This window comes from Ursus americanus, chromosome 21, assembly GCF_024610735.1.
Source record: "Ursus americanus isolate L20-20 chromosome 21, mUrsAme1.1.p, whole genome shotgun sequence".
Classification (NCBI taxonomy): Eukaryota; Metazoa; Chordata; class Mammalia; order Carnivora; family Ursidae; genus Ursus; species Ursus americanus.
Window position 1 is genome coordinate 26,656,133 of NC_142147.1, and position 22,839 is coordinate 26,678,971.

General features: G+C 36.6%; 1 protein-coding gene and 1 non-coding gene across 2 annotated transcripts in view; both read left to right on the forward strand.

Moving 5' to 3' along the window:
- The window catches only part of AP1G1 (adaptor related protein complex 1 subunit gamma 1), a 75,096-nt gene that overhangs the window by 35,122 nt on the left and 17,135 nt on the right, over nt 1–22,839 (forward strand). Inside the window, exons 4-13 of the mRNA XM_045810215.2 lie at nt 3,895–4,036; nt 5,577–5,673; nt 6,816–6,892; nt 10,095–10,190; nt 10,663–10,743; nt 10,946–11,044; nt 13,736–13,791; nt 14,919–15,032; nt 17,814–17,954; nt 18,717–18,771. Of these exons, the coding sequence (XP_045666171.1) occupies nt 3,895–4,036; nt 5,577–5,673; nt 6,816–6,892; nt 10,095–10,190; nt 10,663–10,743; nt 10,946–11,044; nt 13,736–13,791; nt 14,919–15,032; nt 17,814–17,954; nt 18,717–18,771 (958 nt within the window). The remainder of the gene's footprint in view (nt 1–3,894; nt 4,037–5,576; nt 5,674–6,815; nt 6,893–10,094; nt 10,191–10,662; nt 10,744–10,945; nt 11,045–13,735; nt 13,792–14,918; nt 15,033–17,813; nt 17,955–18,716; nt 18,772–22,839) is intronic.
- Nucleotides 15,331–15,415, forward strand: LOC123800558 (small nucleolar RNA SNORD71). The gene has a single exon (XR_006781947.1). It is a non-coding gene; the product is annotated as a small nucleolar RNA SNORD71 (small nucleolar RNA).

Genomic DNA, 22,839 nt, shown 5'->3' on the forward strand with positions numbered 1-22,839 from the left:
TAGTTGGGAATTGATCTGGCACCTAGTCTAAGCTCAAGTTAAAGGACTTTGGATCATTTAGTTTTGTTTTTTAAAAATATTTGTTAACGAGTGGATTTGTTTGTTTTATGAGGGTTTTTTTGTTTTTTGTTTGTATTATAGGGCGTCATAGTGTATCACTGGTTTTTATGTTTAATAATGAATGCTTCTGGGGATGCCTGGGTGGCTTAGTCAGTTAAGCCTCTGCCTTTGGCTCAGTTCATGATCCTAGAGTCCTGGGATCGAGTCCTGTATTGGGCTCCTTGCTCAGCTGGAAGCCTGCTTCTCCCGCTTCCTGACGTTCTCGCTGCTGTGCTTTCTCTCTGACAAATAAATAAAATCTTAAATAAAAATAATGAATGTTTCCCTCATTGTTCATTGGCCTAGAAAAGCTCTAAACAATTAAAGATCTTGGAATCTTTAAAACTTGGATATGATATTTTAGGAGCTTGCATTATGCAAATGTTCTTAATCATTGAAAAATTAATGAAAAGTCAACTAAATATTCTTGGAAACTGGGAGCCAAAATGGTAAAGTTGTAGTTAAGACATAAACATTATTTTTACCAGAAAGAAAATTTTTTTTTGAGAGAGAGAGAGGGCAAGAGGGGTGAGCGCTGGCGGGGGGGGGGGGGGGCAAAGGGAGAGGGGAGAGAATCTCATTTTTTTTTAAGATTTTATTTATTTATTTGACAGAAGGAGAGCGAGCACAAGCAGGGAGAGTGGCAGGCAGAGGGATAGGGAGAGGGAGAAGTAGACTCCCCACTGAGCTAGGAGCTTGACTCGGGACTTGATCCCAGGACCCTGGGATCATGACCCAAGCCAAAGGCAGACACTTACCGACTGAGCCATCCATGTGCCTTGGAGAGAGATAATCTTAAGCAGGCTCCATGCCCAGCTCAGAGCCTGACTCCGGGCTTTATCTCACAACCCTGAGATCATGACCTGAGCCAAAATCAAGAATTGGACACTTAACTGACTGAGCCACCCAGGTGCCCCTTATCAGTAATTTTTATCTTAAATACTCAAATTCTTATAAAGTAGCAAACCTGGCTAATTTATGCTTTACCATCTTTTCCTTTCTTTGTTCAGGGAAGATTAAAACCATTTATTATTTCATTTAAAATTACCAGTAATGAACCCTTTACATGTTAACGTAAATACTGTTTTTAGTGAGAAATAAACTATTTTCCAACAAAAATAATTCGAATGAGAAAATTAGCATTATTTCACATTTTTGTAAATCTTTAAACATCTGGACTAATGGAAGGCAGCCAGATGTCATGTTTGCTTCTGCCTTCAATTTCTTGTGTTATGTTTTGATTGAAATATATGAAGAATATCCGGCCTTTCACAGATAATGTAGTTAGAAAAAGGAAGAGGACTTTAATAGCCTTTCAAATAAGTGGATATTCTTCTTTGATACTATACCAAAACTCCATAAGTGGTAGTTTCTTAAGGATTAGTTACAGTGTGGAATTTGAAACCATATCAGTGAAGTTTGGTACTTTGTTATATTAAACCCACTGGTGTGTTTCCCACTTGGAATGTTTTACTCATGTATACATTTGTCACACCAGGCCTAAGTCATTTGGGAAAAATTGGCTGAGTTAAAGTAGTGACAGACTGTGAAGTTCATCATGGCAATACAAATTTTCCAAAATTCTGACTCTGACTTCAAAGCTTTGATTTTATCGTTGGCAACAAATATTGTCAGTTGTTGTTCTTGAAGTGATAGGCTAACGTGGCTTTCTTTCCAGAAGTTGTCTGCCAGATACCCAAATCTTAATAATTATAGTTGTCTGTCAGTTATTTTTCGTATAAAAATCATATACATTTGAAATGTTCATGTGGGCGCCTTGGTGGCTCACTCGGTTAAGCTTCTGCCTTTGACTCAGGTTATGATCTCAGAGTCCTGGGATCGAGCCCACATCAGGTTCCCTGCTCGGCTGGGAGCCTGCTTCTCCCTCTCCCTCTGTCCCTCCTGCTTGTACTCTCTCTCTCTCAAAAAAAAAAACAACACAAAAAACTTAAAAATAAAAAGTTCAGGGGCAGCTGGGTGGCACAGCAGTTAAGCGTCTGCCTTCGGCTGAGGGCGTGATCCCGGCGTTCTGCGATCGATCCCCGCATCAGGCTCCTCCGTTATGAGCCTGCTTCTTCCTCTCCCACTCCCCCTGCTTGTGTTCCCTCTCTCGCTGGCTGTCTCTATCTCTGTCAAATAAATAAATAAAATCTTTAAAAAAAATAAATAAAAATAAATAAAAAGTTCATAGTTTAGCTTGCAAGTGCACAAGTGCTTTTCTGTGAGATTGCCACTTCAGTGTGCAGAAGTTCTTTATGCATACTTCCTGTTTCATCACACAATATTTAACAGTATGCATTTGAGTCAAGATTTAATAAAACTAATCTTTTTTACTGCTTTGTCACAGGCAGTCTTAAGTTGAACAAACAGACTCATTCCCTCCCTCCCTCCCTTCCTTCTTTTCTTCCTTCCTTCATTCCTTCCTCTGTGTGCATGTGGCAGTGAATACAATGACTACTAGTACAGTTTGGTGCCACTACTCTGATTTGTAATGTGCCAGTAATTTTCCCCACCACAGCTTTTGCATCATTAGTGCAAATGTCAATACAGTTGGCAAATAATGAGTTAGTATTGTAAAAATAGTTTGGCTCTCATGGACCCCCTGAAACAGTCTTGGGGGCTTCCTGAGATCCATTAACCACCGAAAGCCCTGAGAACCACTAACTAAAGAATATTCAAGTGCTCTTAAAGCTGGTAGAAGTAGCATAACTCGTACAATAACTCAGCCTCTGAATAGAAGTTGATTATAATATATAGATGAATTTACTGGTTTAAGCTTTTAATATTTCAGCTTTTCTGAAGGTGTACTTCCTGGCTAGTTTGTAAATAATTTTGTACAGTAGTCAATGTCTTTTACAGATAGGATTTTGTATATCTGTATCACCAGATACTGGACCTCAGTGTAAATACCTAGCTTAGTTTGTTAAAGGTGGTTTAATTAGCTAATTTTTCTAGTTACTGTTTTTTTCTTCTTTTGAATACATGAAAGTGTAAAAATTAATGTGGCATCAAGGTTAAGGCTATACCTAAGGTTAGAGGTTTCACAGTATTTTTGTTGTGATATATAGGTCATCTTAAATGCTCTAGTAGTGGGGACTGTTTCCTGATTTTTTTTTTTTAAAGGTATTGGTTGATGTATATATATATTTTGTCTTTTTTAAGTGATTAGTAGTAGAGCATATTAAAATCTTCTTTTTTTTTTTCCTTAAGGGAGATAGAATGTGCGCATGCCAGAGTGGGGTGGGGGAAAGTGGGGGGAGTGAGGGGGTGTGGTGGGGGGCTGGGGGGGTGGCAGGAGAGGGAGAGAGTCTTAAGCAGGCTCCTTGCCCAGCATGGAGCCCGATGCTGGGCTCGATCTCACGACCCTGAGATCATGACCTGAAATGAAATCAAGAGTCAGACCCTTACTTGACTGAGCCACCCAGGCACCCCCAAAAATCTTTTAAAGATACAGTTGTGCTTCACATTTCTGTCTTTGTTGGCTTTCACTTTCATTGGTTTGCTGAGTTTTCTGAAGTAGTTTGTCTTCAACAGATAACATGTTGTCGAATTTCTGTTACTTTGGTATTTAGAAACATGGAGTTGTAAGCCTGTAGGAGGCACTGTAAATCAGTTCACTATATTGGTAATTTGTAATAAAGCAAACATGTTTTTACAGCAAACAATCCTATTAATTATTTTCCTTACTACAGAAATTGTGAATCATTCAGAGCTACCTCATTAGATGGTGAAGCTTCTTTATGGGGAGCACCAGGAAAAGCATGTTCATTTCTACCTTTTTCTGTTCTTTTGCAGTGATCTTAATCATAGCACGCAATATGTACAGGGGCTAGCACTTTGTACCCTTGGCTGCATGGGCTCTTCAGAGATGTGCAGAGATCTTGCAGGAGAGGTAGAGAAACTCCTGAAAACTTCCAATTCTTACTTAAGAAAAAAGGTAACTTTTAATGAAACCAAATGTCTGCATTTGGATTAGGGAATATAATGGAGATGGGGAGGCAAATTATTTTTGAGAGCTCTGATAATAATATTACCTATCTTTCTCTGCAGTAAATATATTTTAAATGATTATGTATGAGTCAAGTGTTTATAAATCAAAATCTGTTTTTATACTAATTTTGGAGGTGGGTTTTTTTAATTGCTAATTAACTCCAATTGGTAATTGTGAACACTAATTCTTCCCTTAATTTTTCTTTTTTCAAGGAAATGATTTATAAACAAATGTTACTGGATATCCTAGATACCTTATTACTTCCTAATTTACCAGATTCTAAAGAATATTAAACAAAGTGATAATGCACAGAACTTTAAGAATTTACTTTTATTCTAATAATTAATGTCCATATCTTTGTATTAGTGCCTTTGAGTCTCTGGAAGTGCAGTTCCATTGGGACCTAGATAATTATTAGAGAATGATCTGGAACACACTTTCTAAATTGGTATATCTAAATGGAATAGTAATGGAAGACATTGATCCTAATCTCTTACTTTTATATGTTGATACAAACATTTTATGTTTTTTAAAATTGTGCTTGAACCCTGTAACCTTCATAAACAAAGGTATAAAATTTAGAACTTCCAAGAAGTGAACACTTAACTGTTGCCTGGTTGACATTCACTGTGCCTCCACATTAATGGTGTGAAACGACATTGCAAGGGCCAAGTTGTTTTCCAGGATCACGAACTGTTAACGATGATTGTGAACCAAAGCCAGTGCTTTCTCTTAAAGTATGAGTGGGCTGCTCTTATTCAGAAAGCACATTATTTCATTAAATAAAACACTTCTGTGGATTGGAAAAAATATCTTTTTTCCTCCAAACATAACTTGGGAAGAATTAGCTGAAATCTTTTCTTGTTATTTTATCTAAACTTTTGTGGTATTTAACTCCAACAAATAGCAGTTACGGTTACTTTTGGCAGGCGTAATCAAAATCAGTCTTTGTACCTTTCTTTCCAGTGAACAAGCCAAGACCATCTTTTCTTCAGTAGAGGCTAGTTAATTATCAAATGATTTTCTTGATATCAGCAGAGAATGAATTGGGGAAGATACAGGTATTAAAAGTAACAGTAGTAGTAGATCTTTAAATTGCATGGTATTTTTATAAAACCTTTTGGTCGTCTTAGAAGAATGAGTATCACAGATGGGAAGTCTTTATTTTTTACTCTGTAAAACTCCACAGAAGTTATATTTGATTTGTTTGATAAATTCATGTTAACCATGGTCTAGTCTAGGAAGTTTTTGTCCACTTATTTAGTAATACATGAACAAAGGGACAGGTGAGCTAAAAGTTCTCATTAATGAAATAGTATAAATTGAAAAGTCGTAACCAGTTAATATATAATAAATCTGATGTCTAACTTCTTTCTTCTTTCAGTAGGTGAACTAAAAACTAAACGTTTTTTTGTTGGTGTTATTTTTTGTAAGATTATTTGTCCTGACTTAATTGAAATAAATCTTTTGTCCTTTTTCTTTATAGGCAGCACTATGTGCTGTTCATGTCATCAGGAAGGTTCCTGAACTTATGGAGATGTTTTTACCAGCAACAAAAAATTTATTGAATGAAAAGAACCATGGTAATGTGATTTGGATGTGCTTGCGAAGTATTGAGGGAAAAGAGGAAAGAGAAAAGGCTTCAGGCAGTTTGGCCCTTCTCTTTGAGTGCAGTGGACTTGCCTTTTTACTGTGCTTAGACACTTTTCCAGGAAGGGCTGATAGGTCAGATCTCTCTTCTCTGATGTCTTACTTTTATAATTAGAGATTGATTCTTTCGTAGTAAACTTGGTTTTCATTTTTGGTCCTCTTTTACTATATTAAAAATACTGTGTTAAGTTAATAATAGTGTAATACACAAATGATCCTAGCCTTGACTTTTCATATGTAAAACACTTTGATTTTCTGGCTGTCTTATAATAGAAAAAACATTATTTTTTATTGCCTTGTGGTAGGAGTGTAAGATTTATGAAAATCTTTAGGTTACTTGCAACAGGAAATTATAATGGGTATTCAGATATATTTATATAAAACTTGAGAGAAATTAAATGGAACATGGCTGTTCTTTCCCAAACATTTTATTCTTGTTTTGAAGTCAGTGAAACAAGTTCTGAATAAAGAAAATTCATGTGTCCTACTAAATGCTTAGAGAAAAAGTGATAAGGTATATTTAATTTTATTAATTCGGTCCTGTTCCTAGAAGGCTCAAAATAAGCTTGTTGAACAAATGAGTGGTTAGGGTACTTATTTCTTGTTAGTGGAAACTATTGTTTTTACTTTGGAACAAGCATATTCACTTTGTCATCCATAATTACCTTGGAGTTTTGATTCATTTTATCTGGAAATTTAAAATGTTAATAAGATTTTTACTTTTTGAATGATCAGATCTCAGCTAACAGCTTATTAAGTACAGGGCAGGTGATACCTAGCTTATAGTGACTGAGTATGCCTTTACAGGTAGTCTCAGATGGAGAGACATGTGTGTTGTGTTGGTTTTCATTTTTTAGCAATTACCTTGGTCAATTATTTAATTGACTTGACCAGTATTAAATCAGGCATCTATTAAACCTTTGTATTTACCTCAGTGCTTAGCTTCTTCAGGAAATTAAAAAACAAAAGTAGCAACAGTCCTTTTGGAATTGACCGTCGGATCTCAAAGCCCTGTTCTATGAAGTTGAATAATATATAGCCTCATTTTTAGTTTTCGTTTGCTCTTACATTTCAGGTGTCCTTCACACATCTGTAGTCCTCCTCACAGAAATGTGTGAACGAAGCCCAGACATGCTTGCACATTTCAGAAAGGTAGGTACCATTCTGTATGCCTAAGCCTTTCTTGATTGAAAAATGATTTTCCTGAAAAGTACATGATTTTCTCACTTACGAATTTTCTTTTGAAAGGAAGTTACGGAGCTGAGTAAAAGACTTGACCAGCCCTGCTGTGTGGTAGGGCTGGAAGCCAGATTTAGGCATATAAGAACTGGCAGTTGTACTGTGTCTTCCCTTTCATAATAGAAGTCTTCTCTCAGTGTTGGCAGACCTACCAAACTCTTATATGCTTTATCTGCTGTTTTCACATTGAAGTCAGGAAATGTAACCTGAGGTCAAATTACAAATAGGAATTGTGTGTGTGTGTGTGTGTGTGTGTGTGTGTGTGTGTGTGTGTGTGTGTGTGGTGTGTTTTTAAAGGCAGGTAAAATTCTTTTTTTTTAAGGTGAAAACTGCAAAGTGAAATTTGACATTGCTTTTATGTAACACAGGGTCACCTTCTATTCGTTTTAGACTATTGACCGGTGACTGAAGTCTAGCTTTCTTAAGTTCCCCCCTCCCTGTCTTACAGCATTCTGGAGTGGAAATTTTTGTTTTCTTCACTGGCTTTTTAGAATATAGTAGAAAGGAGGCGTGGGAAAGACTGTACTTTGGGTACTTACATGCATTTAATTCCTTTATAAGGTGCTGATCACTTGATAAATTGGGGCTTACTTTGTATTTAGATCTAATGAGGCTCTTTAGCAGTTCTTTTTTTGGCTTTTTTCCCCCTAGATGTTCATGTCTTGATTAAATTATTGTAAAATAGTATGAGGCCCGTATCTGTCCCTAATGCTTGCTTTGTATGTTTTGTTCCTGTTGTCTATTTGGAATCCTGCTGTATGTTAGAATGAAAAGGTAAGAATTAACCCTCTTTTAGATGGTGCATGCTGGCATTAGGTCCTTAGTAGCTTTTGTGCATCCATCCACAAATGTGGCTTTTAAAAATACACTAATGCTGAAGCTGTGCGTAACACTATTGAGTTATTTGTTCTAGCATTTTTGGCTAACTCCCTAGTCCAGTTTTTGTCTTGTCACTTAAACTCCTCACTCCAAAGTCAGCCTTGGATTTCAGTTGCAGCCTTTCCTGAATTCTAAGCCTCCTTCTCTGCCTTTTCTTCATCTTCACTTGAGAAACTTTGAATTGTTTCAAAGCCACCAGTGGCTTTGGTGATGGCAGTTCCAGATCAGTTTGGAGCCTTGGCACAAAACATTGCTTCTTTTTGAAGTAGATATTTTAGAACCATGTGTGGGTAACCTCATACTTTATAAAAAGCTCTGTATGTACTTCTAAGCTCTCAGTTCAGACGTAGAGCTTTTATTTCCCCCTTACCTGCACTTAATCTCGCCTGAAAGTTTTGGGATATGAAAAGGATTTTGAGGTAGAGTGGGAGGGCATCAACTGATTTTCATGGCTGCAGCCTTTCCCTTTGTCACCTTATTTTGTTTGTCTTGTCATAAGTTTTAGTGACTTGCATTTTGTCTGAAAAATAAAGCTGGGTTCCAAGAATTTGTATGTTAAACATTTAGACATTTGTGCTTTTTGTCTCAGGGCAATTTTATGTGGTGTGCTGGTCTTTTGTCAGTGAATAAAAAAATTTCTGAATTTAGTAGCCCAAGGAAAAAAGACTTCTCCAAGAAATCAGATTAAACAAATAATTAGGGACATGTGTAGTACGAAAAAGGAGGCCATTGGGAAGGATGCAGGGTGAGCCACTTTTTGTGCAGAGCTTGGTAACTAGGTGATCCCGGCTTTATTACATTTTTAAAGCACTTTACAAATTTATATTATTCTTACCTCTAATATAAATCTGCCACAGTTGACGGATTTAATGGGGATCCTGTTTAGAATTTACAGGTCACCATAACTTAGGTTTGTTTTAATCTTGCAGTTGTCCAAGTTAGAATTTTGTTTAGATGGCTTATGAATCACTTAATTCTGAAGTGTTATGGCCAAACTTCTTTAAATTCATACAGATTATGTTCTTATATTTAAAAGTGGCCTCAGTGTTGTGAGTGCATTCCTTGGGCATACCTTGGCCTTTGTTTCGATCCTGATCCCCTTTTAGAGTTGAGGCATAAGGAGGAACAGAGCCAGAACACAGTGAGAAAAAGTAATTGAGTTGCAGCGAATTGGTTGGGGCTGTTCTGATTGCCTCCAAAAGAGATGCAATTCACTTCACTTTGGACACTTGTTTTCTTAATTTTAAGTGATTAGAGTTGTTTATGTAGTTAAATTGAGTTTTTAGTTGGAGCCTGGAAAAATTCCCATTGTGGCACACATTTTGAAATAGGATTTAAGATTAAGTGCTTGATCAGCAGAATGAAATGAATGATAATATTTGAAGCATTAAAAAAATAAAGTATTTTAAAGTTCAGCTCAGCCAAAAAATTGCCTCTACTATGTATTACATCTCTAATGGACAAAATAAAGCAAGGACAAGAGGGAATTCTGACCATAAGGAATGTATAGTTTCATTAACAAGATGAGACAAGAAAGCAGGAAACAAAGTGTGTAATTAAGTGCTGAAATACAGTTTTACCAAAAATTTTATCTTATGAGTAAGAATAGAGAAAGGAAATTATTCATGGCCTTGGTATCTTCTTAAGGTGAAAAATACAATTTTTCATGTGTCTTTTCCACTTGGTCAATGTTGGAGGCTTTTGTATTCCCTGTTGTTTGTTGGAAAAGAATTTAACTAGCCCTGTCTTGAGAAAGAATTTTTTTCTCTGTTTGAGATAGTGTATTTTAAAACTGTAATTTTAATAAGATCACCAGTATTTTTGGTGATAATGTTTTATATCCAAGTGTTTGAATGGATAAAAACCGAACATGTTTGTGTTACGTAGGTATGTCAAGTTCTGTAGAAGTAGAAATGCAGTATTCCCTGTAGGCATCTGTTTGACTTGGTTCCCATAGGCTTTCTGACCGCCTGTTATTTGTAGTATCTTTGCATATATAACTCTGGAGTAAAAAAGTCATTTGTTTTTAATTCAGATAAAATACATATTCCTTCTTGTGTTCTTGGCCTAAATACTCCTAAGTTATATTTATCAAGCATCAGCAGTATGCCAGCATATGGTATCAGTAGAATTTTCTTAGATTCAGACCACCCTTTTTTTAAAGCCAAATTACCTGCCTATTCATGAGAAATTCTTTGATGTTCACTGTTTTTTGATATATCTTTCTTCTCTGCAGCTTGTGCCCCAATTAGTTCGTATTCTAAAGAACCTCATCATGTCGGGATATTCACCAGAACATGATGTTTCTGGTATCAGTGACCCCTTTTTGCAGGTGAGGTTGAAAGAAAATTTTTGAGAAATGAATTTAATACTTACTTTGGAATAGATTGTTTCTTTCCTCTTTAAATTTGTGTCGGTAGAAATTTGATAGTTAACTGATTAAATGAATTACATTAAGTGAATAGTGACACGGTTCTGTACTAAATTAATAGAATAAAATTATAGTTGTAATATGTAATATCTATTGCATAGAGACTTGACTTATCAATATATTATAGCTCTCTGGGTGGTGGGTATCCTTTAGCTGTGGAGTGATGAAGTGTGGATTGTCTAATTAGTTCATTCAGACATTAAAGTATTTATTACTTCTCTAAAGGTAATGTTTATTGAAGTTCTTCTGTTTGAATTTTGAGCATTTCTAATGGGATCTGAGACTTAACATTTAAGTTATTTGAGTTTCATACCAAGTAAGTTCCTTTGTGCCAGGCATACTTTGTTGACATTAATCATGTTTTGCACGTTAGGTACGAATTTTGCGGTTATTAAGAATTTTAGGACGAAATGATGATGACTCAAGTGAAGCTATGAATGATATATTAGCACAGGTGAGTAGACTCAATCTGCATTATATTAAATCTTCATTTTAGTGTAGCGGGGAGCAGAATGATGGCGGTTAGATGGAGTAGTGTTTATTTGTGTTTCCTCATTGGTGGCTGTAATCAGTCACAAAATGTCTCTTGTTACCTCTGGATATTTTTCAGAAGTGTTGTTTTATCACTTACGTACTGCCCTCTTGCGACTTTTCAGGTTGCCACAAATACGGAGACTAGTAAAAATGTAGGAAATGCTATTCTTTATGAAACGGTTTTGACTATCATGGATATTAAGTCAGAGAGTGGACTGCGAGTAAGTCTTTTTTAATCTTTTCCCTAAATATTTCAATCATAATAAATAAATTAGACTTGAGTACTTTAGAAATGAATTGCATTTGGAAATTAATTTTAGGAAAGTGATGCAAAATGTATAATGCTTTGTTTTGGTATCTGAACTATCATTCCCTCCATTGAAGTCTTTTTTTTTTTTTTTAAAGATTTTTATTTATTTATTCGACAGAGATAGAGACAGCCAGCGAGAGAGGGAACACAAGCAGGGGGAGTGGGAGAGGAAGAAGCAGGCTCCTAGCGGAGGAGCCTGACGTGGGGCTTGATCCCAGAACGCCGGGATCACACCCTGAGCCGAAGGCAGACGCTTAACCGCTGTGCCACCCAGGCGCCCCCATTGAAGTCTTTTAATATTGATTATAATAAAGTTTGGAAGCTCTTAGGTATAGTTAGACATATAGATACTGTTGAGTGAAGAAAACATTTCAAAATAAGCTTTTATTAGAGCCATGATTTGAATTGTATTCATCACTCCAAACAAGACATCATATTTGAGTTAATTTGTTTTTCTTAAATATTTGTGTGTGTGTGTGTGTGTGTGTGTGTGTGTGTGTGTGTGTGTGTGTTTAAAGAAATGAACACTTAAAAAAACTAAAACAGTACCAGAGGTGTATAGGGAGGGAAATATTTGCCTGTAGCTTTCACATTCTTCTAGTGGGGAATATCGTAATCCTTTTCTCATGTATTTTTTCAGAAATGAGAAAATGTGTCTGTACATATGTATTCTTCTCTTCCCCACTTTTTGAAACTTTTGTTCTGGTGATAATTTTAGACTTACGGAAATAGTGGAAATAGTTCAGAGTTCCCATATACCCTTCACTCAGTTTCCCCTAATGTTAACATTGTGCATAACTAGAGATAATTATCAAAACTAAGAAGTTAATATTGGTACCGTACTAAATTACAGAATTGAGTCAGATTTCACTAGTTTTTCTACCTTTGCCATTTTTCTGTTTGAGGAGCCGATCCTTGATCCCACATTGCATTTAATTGTCATGTCTCTTTAGTGTCCTTCAATCTACGGCCGTTCCTCCATCTTTCTATGTCTTTTCATGACTTTGATACTTCCGAAGAGTACTGATCAGTTACTTTGTAGAATGTCCCTTAATTTGGCCTCTCTGATATTTTCTCATAATTAGATTGAGGTCATGCTTTTTTGGCAAGACCATCACAGAAGTGATGTGCTCAGTATCATATCAGGAGGTACATGTTCTCTATTTGTCTCATTACTGGTGATACTAACCTTGATCATTTGGTTAAGGTGGTGTCTGTTATGTCTCTTCACTGTAAAGTTGTTATTTTTTCCTTTGTAATTAAAAATAGTTTGAGGGAGACACTTTTGAGACTATGCAGATACTCTATTCTCATACTTTTTGCCCACCCATTTTAATATCCATCAGAGCATCTTGTCTGCAGTAGTTATTAGGGTGGTGTTCCAGTGATACTCTTCTATTTGCCTCATTTTTTCCTCATTAAATAATTGGAATTCTTCTGTAAGGAGAGTTCCCCCTCATGAATTTATTCATTCTTTCAATCTTACTGGTATAAGAGTCGCTAGCTCATAGCCTTTTTGAAAGGAACAGATTTACTAAATACAGTCCAATATTTAAATGTATACAGTTCTTTTTGTCTTTAACATTCCAGTATCCAGATAACTTAACCAAAGTAACTTAGGTTAGTTCTCTTCCTCTCCCTCCCTTTCAAGCAAAATAACAACATATATGTGTGTGTGTGTGTGTGTGTGTGTGTGTGTGTGTATAGTCCTGCACCTTACTCTTCTTTTCACTTAACATTATCTTGGAGGTAGTCCATATTCATGTATAGAGACCATTCCCATTAAAAAAAATGGTGGAATATACATAATATAAAAGTTAACCATTTTCAAGTCTGTGGTTCAGGTGGCGTTAAGTACATTCACATTGTTTTGCAACCAACACCACCATGAATCTTTTGAACTTCTTTGTCTTCCCAAACTGAAACTGTGTACCCATTAAACAATAACTTTCCATTATTCCCTACCTCTAACGCCTGGCATGCATCATTCTACTTTCTGTCTAGATACCTCATATAAGTGGAGTCATAGAGTATTGTCCTTTTGTAGCTGGCTTATTTCACTTAACATAATGTCTTCAAGGTTCATCCGTGTTGTAGCTTGTGTCAGAATCCTAATGGCTGCATGGTACTCCGTTGTGTGGATGTGCCATAGTGTACTTAACAAATTTGCTAGTAATGGACGCTTAGGATGTCTCCAGTCATTTGTGATTACAGATAGTGTTGCAGTAGATTCTTGTGCATATGTACAAGTGTGTTTTTCAGATAAATTTCTAGAAGTGGAATTGTTGAAGCAGAGATGTTTAAAATATGTATGATTATTGCCAGATTTTTCTCCAGTGAGGCTGTGCCAATATTGTTCTTCCACTAACAGTATAAAAACTTTAAAACATAATCTTCCAGCAATTACTGTTGAAATAGAATATGATTTTATGAGTTTGCCTTCAGATTTTAGTTTAGTTTTGTTTTTGTTTTTTGCTAGCCATCTATAGAAATACAAACGATCACCTTTAAATAGTTTGCACAATCCGAGGCCAGGAGGTGATCCTTAACCAACATAAGTGTTTAATTTTCTTAGATTTTAACCTATGCTATTTCTCTTTAGGTCCTAGCCATAAACATCCTGGGTCGTTTCTTATTGAACAATGACAAGAATATTAGGTAAGTCAACTGGAAAATATCTTTTATCTTGGTATTATAAACTCAGCGTTTTCAAGAGTGACTTTGCTCAAGACCGTGCATGTATCGAGTGACTTATCTAGAACTTCAACTCAGGATTTTTATTTGTAGTCTGATCTTAAAACTACTATTTTGTAAAGAATTTGAGGATTTGCTTCATGACTTAACTTTTACTTTTGTTTACACTGTCAGCATTAGGAGTCAGCAAACTTTTTCTGTGAAGGAGCAGATGGTCAATGTTTTAGACTCTGTGGGCCTTAAGGTCTCTGTGGCAACTACTCCAAACTCTCCATCTTGGTGTGAAAGCAGTCATAGACTGTGTAAGTGATGAGTGGCTGTGTTTCAATAAAAATTCATTTATAAAACCACACAGCAGAGGGCTAGAGTCTTGTAGGTAGAGGCTGTGGCTTGCTGACCTCTGCTCCAAATTAAGAAGAAAAATAGAACATTTTGTGTTGCAAACCTGGAATGTGTTTATGAACTTCAGCTAATTTTTTTAAATAGATGAACTTATCAGTATTTTACTTTGTTACTTTCCTTCGTGTAGTATATCCTGCTTGTCCTTTTTCCTGTTTTAATCAGGAGAAAATGTTCTTTTTTTTTTTTATCAAGTGAGCATTTAAAAATGTGTAAATAATCATTGTGGTACCCTGAATTATCTCCTCCTTCCAAAAGAATTTTTAAATACTTCAATCTTAAACTCAGGTTTTTATAGGGTTCGTCTTGGTACCGGTATCAAATAAAAGCAAAGAAAATACAAATGGTAACATTGAAATCATTTCCTCTTGCAGTTTGGGATTAAGGAAAGGCATACTATGCGCTTATTTTGTTGTACTACTTGGAAGAATTTGAAAGAATGGAATCAGTCACTTTTAGAAGTTTAAATGAACTTGACCATGAATACGAATCTAAATTCTCCTGGTTACCACTACTTAAGATTATAGTGTCTCTTATGCCTTTAAGATATTACCATTATACTCACTAATTCAGTCTTGTCTTTTAAATATTTAAAAATATTTAGTCATTAGACATCTTCTTTGTCATTATTTAAGTAGAGAAGAACTATCCTGAATTTTTAATTCTGCCTTTTGCGACTTTGTTTCATCCAGATATGTAGCTTTGACATCTTTGTTGAAGACTGTGCAGACAGATCATAACGCAGTACAGAGGCACAGAAGCACGATTGTGGACTGCTTGAAAGATTTGGATGTCTCAATAAAAAGGTAACAGATTATTGATAGTTTTCTGCCCCCCCCCCCGATAACGTCATAATAGTTCTGAGAGTGAGAATGTTGCCATTTGTTTATTTAGTCGTGATTTTCACAGATGAACTCTCAGCTGAGTAAATCCTTTTTAAGGAAGGATTGGCAGGGAGAAGGTTAGGTCAGTGAAGAAGGCCAATAAGGAATACCAAAGTACAAGTGCACTTTTGTGCACAACCAAAGTTGTCCTTGCATCTTTGATAGACAGACAGGTACAGATAGACTGGGGAGAAGTCTGCTTAACAGAGGTACTGTGCGCTGTGTGCTGGAGGATGAAAATGTGGAGTGATCCATCGGCTAAGTGTTTTATCACAATGCTGATACTCAGTTGCTGACAGCACACATTTTCTCACAGTACTTCTAGAAGCAGCTGTGGTTTTTAGAACAGTGCATCTACGAATGATCGTTAGGCAGCAGATAGCACTTTGAAAGGGCATAAATTCTTTTCCCGGTTGGAGTAACTCTACTGAATCTGTTGGAAGAACTGGAGCTGTTTGTAAAACCTAGTTGTAGTTGGCCTCAGTGAACTTCTGGTTGTATGTTTAAATCCAGAATAAATTAGATTTGAAATGATATCTGAAACCATTCGTTTAGCAAATATCTATTGATATTGAGTTCCTTTTATTTGCAGAGAGCAGATGCTAAGTGCGTGAACAATCTAAAGATAGACCTAAACTCAGCAACAGTAACTCACTGCTTTGCACAGGATTTTTTAATTAAAAAAATTTTTTTTTGAAGATTTTATTTTTAAGCAATCTCTATACCCAACGTGGGACTCAAACCTGCAGCCCTACAAGAGTCACATGCTCCACCAACTGAGCCAGTCAGGTGCCCCAGGATTTTTTTTGACAGTGGGAGGTGCTTTGCGCAGGATTTATAAGCACCCTCTCAGATGATTCTCAGAGCAAGCCAGCGAGACAGACTAGACGATTATTTCTATCCCCACTTAACAAATTAGTTAAAATACAGTCCCATAGAAATCAGATGATTTCCTTTAAACCTGCCCCTGTACAGGCAGACCTGGGAATAGAAATTAGACCTTCTGACTCCTCTTGTGTTGTTTCTTTCTCTATTGCTCATGACTGGGCTTTGCATTTCGAAAGTAAAACCTGTGTCTCCTTGACAGGCTGTTTCACACTAGGAGCTCGGACTCTGGAGCCCGAATGCCTCATTTCAAATTTTGGCTCTGTCTTTATTAAACTTGGTTTGGTTACTTAACCTATCTCTGCCTCATTTGTCCCATATGTAAAATGCAAATACAAGAGCACCCACTTCAGGGGCACCTGGGTGGCTCAGTCAGTTAAGCACTGCCTCCAGCTCAGGTTCTGGGATCGAGCCCCGGGTTGGGCTTCCTGCTCAATGGGGAGCCTGCTTCTCTCTCTTTCTCTTTCTCTCTCTCTCCTTCTGCCCCTCCCCACTGCTCATTCTCTCTCTCAAATAAATAAAATCTTAAAAAAAAAAAAAAAGAGTGCCCACTTCAAAGGGTTATGCAGGATTAACTGGGTTATTATATATAAAGTACTTAAGCACTGTGTAAGAATTAGCTATTGTATTCCTGTAAAGATTGAATGTTGTTTATAGATTAGCTAAGATAAAAGTATTTCTTACTTGTTAAATTGGTATTTTGAAAGTCAGTTTATAAACCATATTTAAAATCATTGACCAAATATGAAAAGATTCATGTAGTAATCTTCTAACTTTTATATGTTAAATATTTCCGTTGTGCCTTAGTTGCCAACTTTGATAGGCAGTTACGGAAACTTTTATTTGCCTGCATAGCACATGCCCTTTTTCCCTTTGCAAAGCCCTCATTCTCTCTTTTGTTCCCCACAACCCAGCTTTTTTGAGATAAAATTAACACAGACGTGTAAGTGTGAGGTGTACGGTGCATTGATTTGATATATATTGTGAGGTAGTTACCACCATGGCGTTAGTGAACACCTGGATCATACCACATAGTTACTATTTCTTTTTTGTGGTGAGAATATATAAGGTCTACCCTTTAGCAGCTTTCAAGTATATAATACATTTTTGTTATTGTTCATTGTTGTTGTCATGCTGTACGTTAGATCCCCAGAACTTACTCATGTTATGGCTGAAGTTTGTACCTTTTGATCAACAACATCTCCCCTTTCACCCCAACCCTGAGACTCTGGTAACCACCATTCTAGTCTGTTTCTATGCTTTTGACTTTTTTACCTTCCAGGTGTAAGTGACATCATACAGTATTCATTTTTTCTCTGACTTATTTCACTTAGTATAATACCTTCAAGGTGTGTTTTTATTCCAATTTTCTATATATCTTTTGATGTATACTGTTATATCATTTTTGGACAGAAGTGGATATAATAAAAAGAGAACATGGTGGCTTTATCACATTTTTAAGGAATAATGCAAAGAGGTATTATCATTTAGTAATAATTTCGTTGCTTCTCTTTTTTGAGCCTTGTAACTGTTCTGAATTTCTTCTTCATAGACTGTTGAACCCAAACTGCATTTTTGGTCATAAGCAGTGTATCTTTTAGAGCTTTTAGAAGAAAAGTGTTGAATAAAGATTCAAAATGTTAAAACTAACCTTGTTAACTTTGGTTATCTTGTATACGAAGGTTGCGATCACAAGATTGTGGAAGGACATCAGTACATCAGCCCGTACTTGATGTTCAGAAACAACACACCTGGGTCTTTGTTTCATTCCTACTATAAATACCATAACTTTTTTTTAAAATTTTTTCCCTCTGCAAGGCGTGCAATGGAATTGAGTTTTGCTTTGGTAAATGGGAATAATATCCGAGGCATGATGAAGGAATTACTTTATTTTCTGGATTCATGTGAGCCGGAATTTAAAGCAGACTGTGCATCTGGAATCTTTCTTGCTGCAGAAAAGTAAGATTTAATGTTTACATTTATTGGTAAAAGATGCTTGGGACTTTCTGAAAGCATCTTTACAACATGGGGAAAATGTTGTAAACCTATTTAAAATGTGTAATGTTTATTTCAGGCTCCCAGTTAGAAATTTGCTTCATTAGAAGGCCATTCCAGCCAGTATTTATGGATGCTAAGACCAAAAAGAACCCTGCTTTCATAAAATCTCCTCTTGTATCTGTCCTTTAACTTCTCATCTGTGAAGAAGAGATTAGAAAAGCCTTTGTTTGTTTGTGGGTTTTTTGGTAGAGAATAGAAAAACTATAACATCATAGCATCTAAATTGTGGTTCTGTGTAAAACTGTTAGGAAGACGCACCTCAGTTTTAGCAGTATGATGATTTCTTCTCTCTGCACCGTGAGTGTAAGGGCATGAGCTTCTAGCCCTGGTGTTGCCTGGGTCTGGGGACAGCCCCTTTCTTCTTTCTTCTCTGTCCTCTTGCTTTGTCTTTATGATATGTTTTCCGAAAAACTGGAGATGGAGTCCCATGTCTCAGCTCAGTAACTCCTTTTACAGTTATTATGTGAAACATCTGAGTTTGTGTACCATTTCATTACCCTTTGAAATGGGGGTAGCTGCTAGATTTGAAGGTAAGATGTGTCCAAAAATAATCACTTTACCAGTAAACCTAGAAAAGACTATGGGACAGTATTTTTTAAAGTCACTGAGCACAGAATAGTTTACAGGTTCCAATTGTTTCATCTGGTGCCATTATTTCCGCAGGTATGCACCTTCCAAAAGGTGGCATATAGACACAATTATGCGTGTTTTGACAACGGTAAGTAGTGTTTTTTTAGTCAACGTATACTAAGTGCTGGATGTGCTGATTAATGAGGCAGACAAAGCCCTTGTTCTCATGAAGCTTTACATTCTAGTTCTAGTGGGGAGATAGGAAATTCATGGGAAAATACGTACTATCCTGTTAGGCAAGAAAAAATACTACGAGAAACACTGAAGCAGCATGAAGGACTATAGTGATGGCAAGGGAGAGTGGAATATGGGGCAGTGGGCCAAGTTTTTTAGGTAGAGTAGTCAGGGCGGGTCACTCAGAAGAGGTAACACTTGAGAGAGCTCAGTGAAATGAGCCATGCAAAGGTTTGGAGCAACAGCAAGTGTTGCAAAGCCTTTGAGTAGCAACAAGTGTGGCCCGCTTGGAGGCAATAAGAAGGCAAGTGAAGCCAGTAGCATGAGGGGCAGAGAATGGGAGGACAGAAGGAGGGCCTGGATTATATAGGGCCTCAGAGGAGTTTGGAAAAAATTTTTTTAAATATATATAGGAAGCCATTGGAGGGTTTTGAATGACGAGATTTATTCTGAATTTAAAATTATGGTTTTATAAGATAGTATTTCTTTGGCAGTCTTCCAGAGTTTTGGAGCTTCCATGTTTATCATTTGGTTAATAGGGATTAGAGATTTAACAGTCAAAATGAAAGTGTAGTGACATATAAAGAAAACATAACTATCTATGTCTAATTGCTGTCACAGAAGTAGGTACCATAAAGAAAAACTTGTAAGGCAAAAGGAAAAAAATCTACAAAGTTAAAAGGCAAATGACAAGTAGGAGAAAAACACTTAACATATGACAGCATGTTAATATCTTTATATATAATTTACAATTAATAGAAAAAAATCAAACACTGTAATGGAAAAATTGGCATTTGAATAGACATTTCACAAAAGAAGAAAGAAATGGCTGGTTAACATTGACAAATATGCTTACTAATAAAGAAATTTGGGGTGCCTGGGTGGCACAGCGGTTGGGCATCTGCCTTCGGCTCAGGGCATGATTCTGTCGTTATGGGATCGAGCCCCACATCAGGCTCCTCCGCTATGAGCCTGCCTCTTCCTCTCCCACTCCCCCTGCTTGTGTTCCCTCTCTCGCTGGCTGTCTCTATCTCTGTCGAATAAATAAATAAAATCTTTAAAAAAAAAGAAAAGAAATTTTACTTACTAGTAAAATTACAAAGTAGGTATCATTTTTCACTCGTCATACTTTTTAATCTAATTCCTAGTGTTAGTTAGGAAATAGAGAAACAGGCAGTACTCTCCACTTCATATTGGGTATAATATGGTGCCGTCTTTCCGGAGTATACTTCCGGAAATCAAGAGTTGGCCAGTTAACTGACTGAGCCACCCAGGCGCCCCAGTTTGTACCTTTGAACTCATTAATTCTCTTTTTAGGAATTTATCTTGGAAAAATTAAAGGACAAGTGTACAAAAACGTATGTACAAAGATGTTCATCCCAGTCCTGTTTATAATGGGAGGAAACTGGAAATACATACAAGTCTCCAAATGGGCATTGGTTAAGCAAGATATAAAACATCTGTAGGAAGGAATGATATCATTGAAATTATGATGGTGTGTGTATATATTTGTTGCTGTGGAATTCTGTCTGTGACATGCTAGTTTTCTAATTTACTTGAATTAACTTTGTAAAAAGTTAATAAATGCAGTAATGGGGAAATTATATTTTAACAAAAGCTATGAATCAGGACACATTTTGTTGGTTTTTATAAGGCTTAAATGAAGAAAAAAGAGCTCTTGAAGAAAAATATTGTCAAAATCAAAACCATTCTTTTTAATGCTCCTGCTTTTCATTTTTCTAATTGACTTGTATAATCTTATTTTGGTCCTATGATTTTTCCTCTTTAACTTATTGATGTGCTGGATTACATTAATTGATTTCTGAAAGTTGAACTAACCTTCCATACCTGGAATAAATCCCACATGATTATGGTGGATAGGTCTTTTTATACATTGCTGTATTTGATTTGCTAATATATTTTTTAGGATTTTTGCATCCATATTGGTGAGAGATACTGGTCTATAATTATCTTTGATCTATGTGTTATTTAGTTTTTTTTTTGTTTTTTTTTTTTTAAGATCTTATTTGTTAAGAGAGACAGCCAGCGAAGAGAGGGAACACAGTCAGGGGGAGTGGGAGAGGAAGAAGCAGGCTCCCAGCGGAGCAGGGAGCCCGATGTGGGGCTCGATCCTAGAACCCTGGGATCATGCCCTGAGTCCAAGGCAGACGCTTAACGACTGAGCCACCCAGGCACCCCAATTTGTTGTTTAATCTCCAAATATTTTGGGATTTCTTAGCTATCTTTGTGTTAGTGATTTCTAGTTAAATCCTGTATGACTTTTATTCTATTATTTATTTTTAAAAAGATTTTATTTATTTGAGAGAGAGAGAGAAAAAACACAAGTGGTGGGAGGGGCAGAGGGAGAAGCACACTCCCCACGGAGCAGGAAACTCAATATGGGACTCAAGACCAGGGCCTCGGAATCGTGACCTGAGCAGAAGGCAGACACTTAGACGACTGAGCCACCCAGGCGCCCCTGACTTTTATTTTTTTTAATCGAGATGTTTCTGGGGCACCTGTCTAGCTTAGTTGGTAGAACATATGACTCTCGATCTCAGTGTCATGAGTCCATGCCCCACGTTGGACGTGGAACCTACTTTAAATAAATAAAAATAAATAAATTTGAGATTTTTTTTTTTTATGGCCCAGAATGTGGTCTGTCTTGGTGAATGTTCCATTTGAGCTTGAGAATAATATATCTTCTGCTGTTGGATGAAGTGGTGTATAAACGTCAATTAGGTCATGTTTTGCTTCCTCTTACTTATAGCACTGCTTTTTCCCATTAGGGAAGAAGAATGTAAAACAAATTACTTATTTTTTTAGCTTCTCTCCATTCCTTTTTGACCATTTCCCCAAATTTCTCTCTCTGGCTTTTAGCAGGAGTGTGTATCCCAATCACCTGGGGTTTTTCTGTTTCTGTCTCTCTCTTCTTTTCCTTTCCCTTTTTCTTTCTCTCTCTCCTTTTCCTTTTCCTTTTTCTTGGTCTCATTCTTGTAAATCAGATCCACTCCTCTGCCCAGCAACAGGAGCTTGATCAAGGTGCCTGATACTAGGCACAGGTTCCACTGTTTATATGTCCTGCACAGCTTGGTTATCATAATCCTCTGACAAGGCCAAGATTTAGTTTCCTTGTAGGTTAAATAGCTTTATTGTGTCCCATGGTTGCAAATAGTATCTCAGATTCTGCTAGTCAAGAGGACATTAAAGAGACCAGGTTTGTTTTTGTTTTTAAAGTGTGGATGATTAAATATAAAATATTTCCCCTTTCTGGGATGAATGGTTCTGTAATTTTTATAAACTCTAGCTTTTAAAGGACAGTGTGATATTTTAAATAAATTGAAGTTTTAAAAAGGTTACTATTTAATTCTTATTTAAATGCTGCCCTTTTGGGGGGGTGCCTGGGTGGCTCAGTCTTAAGCATCTGCCTTCGGCTCAGGTTATGATCCCAGGGTCCTGCTCAGCAGGGAGTCTGTTTCTCCTTCTGCCCCATCCCGCTGTGTGCATGCACTCTCTCTCTCAAATAAATAAATAAAATCTTTAAAAAAGAAATAAAAAAAAATGCCACCCTTTTGGACCATTGATATACACTCCCCTCTTAGTCCCCCAGAGTAATGTGGCTTCTGTAGTTAGCCCATATGATTTTAACTTTGTTGGGGAGTTGGGAGAAGGGAGAGGTTGTTGTAATTAAGTTCCCAGTGAATATACTTCTTAAATTTTTGAAATCTTAAACCTAATCTGTTTTGAGTAGGAAAGGTCTTTCTTTTCTACTCAAATGTATAAAGGTCCTTTGTATTTTACTTTTACTTTGACAGAGGAGATTTTTAAAATTTTTTATAAAATTAAAAAACTTAGAATATTCATTTAAGGGGCGCCTGGGTAGCACAGCAGTTAAGCGTCTGCCTTCGGCTCAGGGCGTGATCCCGGCATTCTGGGATCGAGCCCCACATCAGGTTCTTCCGCTGTGAGCCTGCTTCTTCCT